An 11898-nucleotide genomic window follows, 5' to 3' on the forward strand; every position below is an offset into this window, starting at 1 on the left:
TGCTTCTGTGGCTCTTTCTATATTTGGGGACTCTTTGCAGAGTCTGGTGACCAACAGCTCTGAGTCTGAGATGCAGCAGGCAGTTTCCACTGATCAGCTTCTAGAACGCAACAGAAAGTTTCCACAGCCTGAGGTCCCTCAGATGCCCCAGTTCTGAGGCCTGAGGTCATCACAGCAGGATAGACCCCTACACACTCCCTCCGGCTCCCTGTCTATTTTGTTTTTTTGTTTGCGGGGGTTGTCTTTAGGGCCACACATGTGGCACATGGAAGTTCCCAGGCTAGAGGTCAAATTGGAGCTATCGCTGCTGGCCTATGTCACAGCCACAGCAACACCAACACCAGATCTGAGCCAAGTCTGCAACCCACACCACAGCTCATGGCAATGCCAGATTCTTAACCCACTGTGTGAGGCCATGGATCGAACCTGCGTCCTCATGGATACTAGTCAGATTCATTTCCACTGAGCCCCGACGGGACCTCCTCTCTGTTGTTTTTTTAACCAAAACTGATTGTTTTGTTCTTTTTAATCACCAAAGTAACATAGGCATGTTTTTTAAAATGATTGAATCCTAAACATGTGTAAGTTAAATTCCTCCTCCACCCCCCACATCAACACCACAACCAGCAGGTGCGTAGCCTTCTGAAGTTCTTCACTGGGAAATAATTCCTAAGGTGACCAATGGGCCCAGCTCAGAAAACAACTTCCAAAGAGCATATGGATGAGTCAAAAGGGGACAGAAGATGAGAAGTCAGGCCTCAGGGCAAATGGGTTAAACCAGCTGCTCCAAGGAACAGGTGGCTGAGCCCAAGCTGCCAGGGCTCTCAGTGGATTTCTGGGCAAACACCACAAACCCAGATCTGTGCTTGACCTTGACATCCAAGTCATGGAATCTTAGGACTGAAAGGAGCCTGAGATTCCAGCTGGCTCTATCCGCCCATTTTACAGATGGAGAGACCGAGGGGCTGGCAGGGAGATCACTGAGCTGGCTTCACATAGGAATTTGGCCAACCAAGCACCTGCCAGGGTTCTCCCAGGCCTCAGCCTCCATCTGCCGCCTGGGGAGGAGGTGCTGGAGAGCAGAGGGTTGAATGAGCAGGAAAGAAAAAGACAAGAAGCAAACAAAGAGCTATAAAGACAGAGAGGAAAGCAGTTTGCAGCCCTAGACTGATGTCAGGAGTTTCTGCCTTCTGTTGTTGCCCAGCTGTGTGACCCTGATGGTCACTGACCCTCTGAGTCTCAGCTTCATCACCTTGTTAAGTGGACAAGCGTGTCTATTGCATGTTGTTGGGAGAATTAAGTGAATGCAAGAAGTATTGGGCACGGTGCCTGGCACATAAGCAGGTACCCAGTAAATAAAAACTCAGAAGAATGAGTCAGGAGTTCCTGCTGAGGCTCAGCCGAAATGAATCCAACTAGAAACCATGAGGATTTGGGTTTGATCCCTGGCCTCGCTCAGTGGGTTAAGGATCCAGCATTGCCTTGAGCTCTGGTGTAGGTCACAGACGTAGCTCAGATCTGGCATTGCTGTGGCTGTAGCATATGCCGGCAGCCGTAGCTCCGATTCCACCCCTAGCTTGGGAACTTCCATATCCCACGGGTGTGGCCCTAAAAAGCAAAAGCAAAAAAAAAAAAAAGAGAGAGAGAGAAAAGAATAAGTCAGATCAAACAGCGTAGTGGGGCCCTCAAATCCTGCAAAGTCAGGATTTGCTCTGTCTCAGGATGTTTGAGAAATCCGTGCATCCAAGCCAGCTCCATCTCCTGCCCAAATTAAACAGTAACCACCCAAGGTCAGGGAAAGGGCCTTGGCAGAACAGCTTTCTTCCAAGGGGTGACTCAGCCTTGACCAGGTGTGCCTACCCCGCTCCTGGCTATAAGTACGGCCCTGGCCACCTTACCCGCCACTTGGTCCTGAGCACCCACGACATGCTGGGCATCACAGTCCTTGCCGCGCTCCTGGCCTACGGTAAGCTGTGGGCTGGGGACCAGCTGCAACCAGCAGCTTGGGAGCTCCCGTGGTCCCCTAGGGACAAGGTTAGGGGCAGGGGCCCTCTGCTCTCCAGGGCTTCAGGAAAGGAGCTTTGGGGTCCAATGCAGGTTCAGATGCTACTGAGCTGCTGTGCAGTAGATGAGCCACTGGTCTGCATGGCAACTCTGCATCCTTATTTGCAAAGTAGGGCTGGTGATCTGACCTTCCCAGAGTGAGGATTAGCGATGAGGCGTGGAAGGCAAGGAGCATGAGCCTGGGGTCACAGCAGATGCTGGGGCCAATGGGGCCTCCCTTTCTCTCCTTTGGGGGTTCTTTGCTCCCCCATGATGGTGACCTTCTCCCAGATTGGGAATCAAGGAACTTAGTTTGAATGCCACCCACTCTCCGCCGGACCTGGACAAGCCACTTCACCTCTCTAAAACACACTGGCCCTTTTGGCAAATGAGAGCACTTAATTAAGAGTCCTCCAATTAACATCAATAATAATAATAGCCACTCCCATCTGTTGCGTGTTTACCATGTGCCAGGCACTGTGCTAAGCCCTTGACATTCAGGTGCTTATTTGATCCTATGATGACCTTGAGAGGCACGTCTATTAATATCTCCATGGTACAGACAAGGACCCGAGGCTCAGTACCTTCCCCAAGATCACACAGCTGGTAGAGCCAAAATTTGAGCACAGGCTCTCAGACAGCTCCACACAGCTCCCCGGCTCTGACAGTCTGGAACTCTGTGGATTCTTTGCTCACACACACACACACACTCACTCACACACACCCCCACTGTGCTGTGGCTTTAAAAGGTGGCAGCCGGGTAAGGATGGACACAGGTGTCCCTGGGCGCTCACACACAAGCTGGCCACCTCTGTGTTTCCTTCACTGGGTCAAACCTTCACTCTCTACCAGGTCTTTGGCCCACGTCTTCATACGCATCACCTAATTTAGTTCTCAGGACAAACTTACCCGGTCAGTGCTATTCTTCCCATTTCACAGAAAATGAAGTTGAGGCCCAGCAAACTAGGTGGCTTCCCCAAAGTCACGGTGTAAAATTCAGACCCGTGTCTGCCCTGCCTCCAAATGTGTGCTCTTTCACCTCCTGCTTCCCCAATGCAACGCTGGCCCCCACTCACCTGTGCTCCCCCCTCTCCCGTCTCCCCCAGCCTCCAGCTGCGGGGTCCCCAGCTTCCCGCCCAACCTATCAGCCCGGGTGGTGGGAGGAGAAAACGCCGTTCCCCACAGCTGGCCCTGGCAGGTAAGTGCACCTGCGCCACTGCAGGGGTTGGGGGGAGGGGGGAGAAGGGAGGGGGGTGTCCCTGGGGGCTGACACGTGGTCCTCCCTCCTACACCCTCCCCCAGATCTCCCTCCAGTACCTCAGCGGTGACACATGGAAGCACACCTGTGGCGGCACCTTAATCACCTCTACTCACGTCCTCACGGCTGCCCACTGCATCAGGTGACTGGGATGACACCCAGACCCCCCGCCATCACCCAGAAGCGGGAATCCGACAAGCTGTTTTCATCAAGCACACATGCCAGAGACTGGGCTAAATTAGCCACTTCTATCCAGTAACTCAGCTGTACATTTAGTCATCCAATAACTATTTCTTATGCACCTACTCTGTGCCAGGGAACCCAGCAGTGAGGACACAGTCTGTGTTCTTGGGGAGCTTATATTCTAGTGGAAGACAGAGCGATGGGCCGTTAAACAAGTAACCGCATAACACAGCAAGGGGCAATGGAGAAAAAGACAGCAGGAAGAGGATAAAACGTCTGAAGGGTTCTCTTTTAAATGATGTGATCTCTTTGTAAAGGGGATGTTTGAACAAAGCCTTGAAGGAAACGAGGGAAGAAATCATTGGTTGGGTAGGAAGGGTGTTGCAGGGGGAGGGAACAGCCAGTGCAAAGGCCACAGGAGGGGGCCCACTGGGTATGTTGGAAAAATGATGTGGAAGCCGGTGTGGCAGGAGCAGACTGTGAGGGGAGGAGGGGCTCAAAAGAGGAATTTGGGGCGATCATGCAGGCCAGAAGCCATGTGGACTAGTTCATTTGCCCAGCAGCCCTGGGGGGTAAGTTCCAAAACAAAGGCCACCTGACAGGTGAAGGAATGGAGGCCCGAGGCTCCTACCCAGGAGTCCATGGGGACTGTGACTCCAAGTCCGGTGTCCTCACCGTGTGCCCTGGGAAGGGTCAATGGGTGAACACACCTTTCCCCCAGATGAGTCCCGTGGTGGCCCCAGAGCTGGGTCACCAATGCCCTGGCTTTCCTCCCTCTGCTGGAGGCCAGCCTGACCCCAGTGCCCTTGCTCTGTTCAGCAACTCCCGGACTTACCGCGTGGCCCTGGGGAAGAACAACCTGGAGGTGGAAGACGAGGAAGGCTCCTTGGTCGTGGGTGTGGATAGCATCTTTGTCCATGAGAAGTGGAACTCCTTGCTGATTCGGTGAGTGCCCAGCCCCTTGGGGCAGCTCAGAACGAGGGGTCCCTGGACCCCGTTCTTACCCTGAACAGCCAGCAAGTGCCAACATTATGCAAAATGGTGAAATGCTAAGTGGAGACTGACCTCCCCTCCCATCCCCATCACCCGCCAAGGGTCTCCGGAAAGTATACAGGGAATAAGGACCCCAAGGCCCCCTCACAGTATATCGCCTGGAGTCCCTCAGCCAGGGGACAAGCCAGCACTCACCTTATTAACGACTGCATGCCTGCATTGCAATAAGCAATTTACATGCCATGTCTTATTTAATCTTTGCAACAGCCCTAGACAAGGAACCGAGAATCAGAGAGGTTAAGGCATACATCCAGGTCACACAGCCCAGTACGCGGCAGAACTAGGAATCAAACCAGAATCTGTCTAGGGTTGTCAGCTTTCATTCTGCAACACAACACATTTTAAAATGCATCCATAAGTATCTTTGTCATTATTATTTCCAGTTTGCTTTAGCTTAATTTCTACTGAAATGTATAACCTTACCGTGGTTCGCATGCTTCTGCTCGTCTCCCTTGTTAAGTTTTTCATGATGTGAAGACACAGGTGGTAAAAGCTACATCTGCTGGGGGGATGGGGGTGTTGATGGTGCTAGAAGGCACATCACTTGTCCTCTGGCATCTCAGTTTGCCAGTAAGAACCTGGCAGTCCAGGATGTTTATCAAGGACCCCTGATCACCCTTGACCTGACTCCCAGCTCATAGCGCAGGCTTCTTAGCCTTGCCTTGGGGGACCAGGCCCTTCTGCCCATTCACCACCTCCACTTTGGATTCCAGCAATGACATTGCCCTTATCAAGCTGGCTGAGCCCGTGGAACTGAGTGACACTATCCAGGTGTCATGCCTGCCGGAGGAGGGCTCCTTGCTGCCTCAGGACTACCCCTGCTATGTCACTGGCTGGGGCCGCCTCTGGAGTGAGTATAGCCTCTGGCAAATAATGAGAGCCTTCCTGGAGGAGGCGGCTCCCACAGTAAGCACCCCACTCCCAGTTGTCCACCACTTCTCCTTTTCGGCAAAACACCTTCATGTCTTTTTAAACTTTGTAATGATAGCTAACACTTATTGAGCACATACCATGTGACAGACACTCTACCAAGTGCGTACAAGGGTTGTTACAAGGATTAAACGGACTAGAATTTATCAATGGCTCAGAACAGACCCAGGCACATACAAAGCACCATGCAAGTGACTATGAGACAATGAAACTAACCATTTTGAGGTGGGGATTAGATCTTACTGGCCTGGAGCCCGTGGTGGATCATGCCCAAATAAATTCCAGCTGAATTAAAACGATAAAGGCAGGAGTTCCCTTCATAGCTCAGCAGTAATGAGCCCAACTAATATCCATGAGGACACAGGTTCAATCCCTAGCCCTGTTCAGTGGGTTAGGGATCTGGTATTGCTGCAGCTGTGCTGTAGGCCGGCAGCTGTAGCTCCTATTTGACCCCTAGCCTGGGAACCTCCATATGCCGCAGGTGCCGCCCTAGAAAGACAATCAATTGAGAGCTATTAAAAAATAAAATAAAAGAGTAAATGCAAATAAATGAAACTATGGAAGAATTAAGAAGAACATGCAGATCAATACTTGGAAATTTTGAGGGTGAGAAAGTCTTTTTAAAGCATGACACCAAAGGCAGGAAACTAGAAGGAAACCATTGACAAAACTCCAGAAAACAAATTAAAGATAATTCACCTGGGTGTTCTGCCCTGAGGGTTTTCCTGGGTGGTTCTGCCTCCGGCCCGCTCTCCCTTCCCCGTCCTTAGAGGGGTCTCTAACCCAATTTGGGGCCATTGGCTCCAAGTCTCGCCTCTCAATTAAGGGTGTGTGTGGGGGGGGGGGGGTCCCGCCAAGTCCAGCCAGAACTCCCCCGGTCCTGACCCAGCCCAGTCCAGCCCTCTGTTCCCGAAGGCCTGGGGCTGGGCTGAGGCCATCTGGTCACTGCCTGTTCTCTCTCCAGCCAACGGCCCCATCGCCGCCGAGCTGCAGCAGGGCCTGCAGCCCGTGGTAGATCATGCCACCTGCTCCCAGAGAGACTGGTGGGGCAGCACAGTGAGGGACACCATGGTGTGTGCCGGGGGGGACGGCGTCATCTCAGCCTGCAACGTGAGTGTCCGGGCGCTGTGCCCCATCCCTGCTGCAGGTGGCAGTGAAGGGGGCAGTGAGGAGGGCAAAGGACTGAGAACTGGGGAGACCCCTGAGGAACCCTCTCCCTGGCAGAGGGGAGATGGAGCCCCTGGTGGGCCCAGGAGGCTTGGGAAAAACTTGTCCCCATGCCCCCTCCCCCACCAGCACCATGGTAAAATCATAACCATTGAACGTACGTCTCTGAGTCCGAGTCCCAGTCCCACCACTCAGTAGCTGTGTAACCCTGGGCAGACTGTCTGACCTCTCTGAACCTCAGTTTTCCTGCCTATAAAATGGAGCTAGAGTAAGCACGTGGCTGCCATGAGGACTAAAGGAGTCTAACACACGTAGAAGAGACGTCCTTGAAGTCTGGGCACATGTGCCCTCAGGCCATCAGCTCCATTGATCCAGGGAGACAGAGGACTCAGAGTGTCTGACATAGGACAAAGAAACTTCTAGAATAATCATGGACTGTCCTGTTTGTCAACACCCGAGCCTCTCCCCACTCCCGCTTTCCTCACTCTCCCAGCATCCTCACCTCTCTAGGCAGCTCAGTCTTAGTCATGGTGACCTGAACAGCTAGGAAAACCAAAGCACAGAGAGGGTGCTCATCACTCCAAGATCACACAGCAAACTAAGAGCTCATCTGACATCCCAGGGCCTTCCAGAATAAGGCCAAGTCATCCCCAAGCTACATCTTCTCTGCCTCCCTCATGAGGGGCCTGCTGAGGCTAAGACAGGGGGTCCCAGGCTGAAAGGCCAATCCACATGCCCCACCCAGACCCGCCCTGCTTCCCCAACCTCCGGCTGACACCCACCTGGTCTGGTGCAGGGGGACTCGGGCGGCCCACTGAACTGCCAGGCCGAGAACGGCTCCTGGGAGGTGCGGGGCATCGTCAGCTTCGGCTCCGGGTTGGGCTGCAACACCTACAAGAAGCCCACAGTCTTCACCCGCGTGTCCGCCTACATCGACTGGATCGACCAGGTGGGTGCACCTCCCCGCCCCCAGCCTCACTCGCCCTCCCCTGCTCGCTCCTTCACTCACTCACTCACTCAGCCACGAAGTATTGATTGAGGGAGTTCCCGTCACAGCTCAGCAGGTCACAAACCCAACTAGTATCCATGAGGATGTGGGTTCAATGCGTCAAGGATCCGGCGTTGCCGTGAGCTGTGCTGTGAGTCACAGATGCAGCTCAGATCTCGCGTTGTTGTGGCTGCGGGGTAGGCCGGCAGCTGAAGCTCCTATTTAACCCCTAGCCTGGGAACTTCCATATGCTACAGGTGTGGCCCTAAAAAGCAAAAATCAAAGAAAAAAAAAAAAAGAGGTATTGATTAAGTGCTTAGGCTTAGAATCAGGTGCAGCAGAAGGAATGGTTGTTAACTGCCCCAGCCACTCACCCAGTGGCTTCAGCAAATACTAGGTCCCCAGGCTCCCCATCAGTGCTCCAAAAAGTCACCCCAGTTCAGCACGATGGCCATGTCTGTCTTGAGGGTGGAGGGACAGAGGGTCACCCGGGGCTGGGAGCTGTCACCCTGGGAGTGGGAGGTGTCCTGAGCCTCACTTGCAAGATGGCCTGAAATGCAAAGTGGGCCAGATCCCTCCGGCAGAGGTAAGCCTGGCTTGTCAAGGCTTGGGGCTCCCTACTCTGACCCCTGTTCCCACCCACCCCTCCAGTGTCCCTCACTCTCTTCTCTGCTCCTCCAGAAAATCCAGCTGTGATTCAGCCTTGGAAGTCAAGACCAAAAATCCCATCAGCTGCAATAAATCTTCTTTCCCCTCAAGCCACCTGTGTCCCTGATTAGCGCGTCCCCTGCGGGGACCTTTCTAGGGGTTGCCGGGGGTGCTGGTGGAGGAGGGATCCCAGGAGGCCTGAGCAGATATAAGTTAAGGACACACCAGGCACCTGCCCCCCAACATCTCATAAGCTGCAAAGCACCGGGCCCTGATCAAATCACAGCAGTTTCCACACAGTCACAGCAGGTCAGGGGTGGGAAAACTTACACTGCCCTGGACAGGCAGGGGAACTGAGGTCCCTAAAAGAAAGAGCTGGGCCAGGTGCCAGAGACAGATAATGCCTGAGCAAGAGGGTCAGGGAATTTTCCAGTCCCTGAGGCCGACTGGAGGGCAAGTAGGGCCCAAAAAGAGAGGGACCCAGTGTCCAGGGAGGTGCATCTAAGCGGGGACCCCGACCCCTGACCTTAGGGCTCCTGAGAATGTGCTGAGCTACAGAGGGAGGGGCCCCCACCCGGGGGCATCTGAACCCCTCCTAGGAAAGCTGTCGACTATAGCTGCCTCTGGTTGGTCCATGAGTTGTCCAGTTTCCTCAGCAGACTTTGGTTCCTGGAGGAAGGGACCTCTCACACTTCAGGATGCCAAGCCCATTCTCAAAGCTTTATTTATTCGACAAGCAATGGTGCCTACAAGGAGCCCCAGCACCAACTCAGCTCTGGGAATCCAGAGGTGGTCCAGACAAGAGCCCTACTCTGCTGGAGGCAAACTCATTAAAAAATCATTGAGTTCCCTGGTGTAAGTGTGAAGGTAGGAATACAGTCCTGGAGCACAGAAAGGGGACACTTACACCACTGTCAATTGAAAGGAGGAGACCAGGATGGCTTCCTAGAGGTGGTAATGCCCAAGCTGAGTCTTCAAATTTGAATAGAAGGTACACAAACACAGAAGATGCTGCTGGTTAAAGTTCCCATTGTAGCTCAGTGGTTAAGAATTGGACAAAGCGTACCTGAGGATGCAGGTTCAATCCCTGGCCTTCAGTCAGTGGGTTAAGGATCCAGCATTGCCACAAGCTGCAGCGTAGGTCACAGACACTGCTCAGATCCAGCGTGGCTGTGGCTGTGGTGTAGGCTGGCGGCTGCAGCTTCAATTCATGCCCTAGTCCGGGAACTTCCCTATACCATAGCAGCGGCCATAAAAAAAAAAAAAAAAAAAGACGCTGTGGGTTGCTTGACCCAAATTTCATTCCCAGCCATCTCCTTTTGTAATTGTGGCTATATCAGAGGCTGGAAATGCTACATAGTTGTCCCCAGAGTCCTTGCAGTTATAATAGCAAAATAATAACTAACATTTATTGAACACTTACTATGTGCCAGGCACCATTCTACAGGTTTTACATGTCCTACCTCACTGAATCCCCAAACAATCCAAAGAGGCAGGTTGTCATTAACAGCATCCCCATTCCACAGATGAGAAAACTCAGGCTAGAGAGGGTTAGTGACTTCCCAAGCTGGTTTAACTGGGAGATGATGGAGCCGGGATCCACACTTTGGTAACCTGGCTCCAGAGCCCATGCTCTTGACCACCATGCTCTAGTACCCTGCGATGAATGTGGATAGAGACATGATACCTGGAGCGAAAGCAGCCTCCTTATAGCCAAGAGAATTCCAGAGATACGCGTTCTGATATCACCAAGCAGCAGATCTGATGCCAGCAACCATTCTCTGAACGTCTAGTTATGTGAAAAAATAGAACTATAGGAATGCCTTGGTGGCTCAGCAGGTTAAGGATCAAGCATTTTCACTGCTGTGGTTTGGGTCGCTGCTGTGGGGTGGGTTCAATCTCTGCCCTGAATGAGGCAAAAAAATAATAAATAATAATAAAACTGCCTTTTTTTAAACCACTAGAGTCAGGTGTTCAATTACTTGCAGCTCAGCACCCTCCTAACTGATACCCTGGGGAATAACAAAAGGGCTTGCATTCTTGGCCAAGGAGGGGCATGGCAACTCCTTGGAAGAATCGCCAAGCAGCTGGCATTGCTGGAGCATAAAGCATGGGACAGGGACAAGGTGACCGATGGTCCTGGTACTTAGTAGTTTTCCAGGATGTGGTACATTCGGCGCTAAAACTGGGACGGTCCCAGGCACACTGGGAGTGCTGGTCACCCAAGCAGGGGTGAGTAAGAGATGTGGCTGGAGAGTGAGGAAAGTCCTTCCTGTAAGGACTCGTAGCCATGAGAGGGGGTCTGTGGGACTTTATTCTGAGGGCAGTAGGGAGCTATAGAATGGGTTTAGACAGGGAAGTGATCACTGTGGTAGATTTACACACTAAAACATTCATCTGACAATTATACCGGGGCTGATTGGGAGCAGGCAAGGAGGCCAGGTCTAGGTATTAACATGTTCTGGGCATTAACAGTGCCCCAAACATCAAGCTGCAAATGGAAAGGAGAGATGCACTCAGCAATTCAGTAATAATTTAGCAATTTTTTTTTAGAGCCACACCCATGGCATATGGAAGTTCCCAGGCTAGGGTTGAATCAGAGCTGCAGCTGCCGGCCTACACCACAGCCACAGCAACACGGGATTCAAGTCGCATCTGCAACCTACACCACAGCTCACAGCAATGCTGGATCTTGAACCCACTGATCGAGGCCAGGGATCGAACCTGCATCCTCATGGGTACTAGTCAGATTCATTTCCGCTGAGCCACAACGGGAACTCCAATTTAGTAATCATTTAAGAGCCATATGTGTAGTGTTAACAGCACCCCCCTGGTGCCAAATCTATATAAACTTTTGGGAATGTGGTTGAATTACCAAAACTACATTTTATTATCTAATACATGGTAAAGCAAAGCCTCGGTTCCGCTTGTTCAACAGTAGTGTAAAATTCTCAAGATTCCAGGACGAGATGCACTGTTACGTGCAAGCGTCAATGCCGTCTGCGGTAGACAGAATAACAGCCCTGCAAAGACGTCCTTGTTCTAACCCCTAGAACTGGGCAAGGCCTTACCTGATGTGGCAGATGAGATAGCGCAGGTATGATTAAGTTAAGGACCTTGGGATGTAATTAGCCTGGATTATCCACGTGGGCTCAACATAATGGGGAGGCCGGGGGATTAGTCAGAAGGAGATGTGAGGACCCAATCAGGAGGTCAGAGTCAGAAGAGGATCTGAAGATGCTATGCTGCTGAATTCGAAGATCGAGGAAGGGTGCAAGCCAAGGATGCAGGCAGCCTCCAGAAGCTGGAAAGGGTGAGGGAAGGGACTCTTCCCTAGAGTCTCCAGAGGAACCAGCCCTGCTTTAGCCCAGTGACACTGACTGACTGTGGCCTTCTAACCTCCAGAACTATAAGAAAATAAATGTCTCTTTTTTTTTTTTTTTTTTTTTTTGGCCGTGCCTATGGCCTGTGGAAGTTCCTGGGCCAGGAATCGACCCCTTGCAAGCAGCAACACAAGCCACTGCAGTGACAATGCTGGATCCTTAAACTGCTGTGCCACAAGGGAACTCCTAAATGTCTGGGTCTTTTTTTTCCAATTAAAGTACAGTTGATTTGCAGTACTACTGTT

At 52.1% G+C, this 11898-nt stretch overlaps 1 protein-coding gene across 1 annotated transcript; it reads left to right on the top strand.

Moving 5' to 3' along the window:
• The first annotated feature begins 1903 nt into the window (after positions 1-1903).
• Positions 1904-8380, top strand: CTRC (chymotrypsin C). The gene is given in 8 exon segments (NM_001244379.2): positions 1904-1966; positions 3150-3241; positions 3346-3443; positions 4304-4429; positions 5251-5387; positions 6432-6577; positions 7431-7583; positions 8304-8380. Coding segments are annotated over 8 exon segments (807 nt in total). The 5' UTR covers positions 1904-1926; the 3' UTR covers positions 8319-8380.
• The last annotated feature ends 3518 nt before the right edge of the window (positions 8381-11898 follow it).

The sequence above is a fragment of the Sus scrofa genome, chromosome 6 (genome assembly GCF_054392235.1).
Source record: "Sus scrofa isolate SSC_HxYL_T2T_F1_AM1 chromosome 6, Sscrofa_HxYL_maternal_Yorkshire_Landrace_v2.0, whole genome shotgun sequence".
Taxonomy (NCBI): Eukaryota; Metazoa; Chordata; class Mammalia; order Artiodactyla; family Suidae; genus Sus; species Sus scrofa.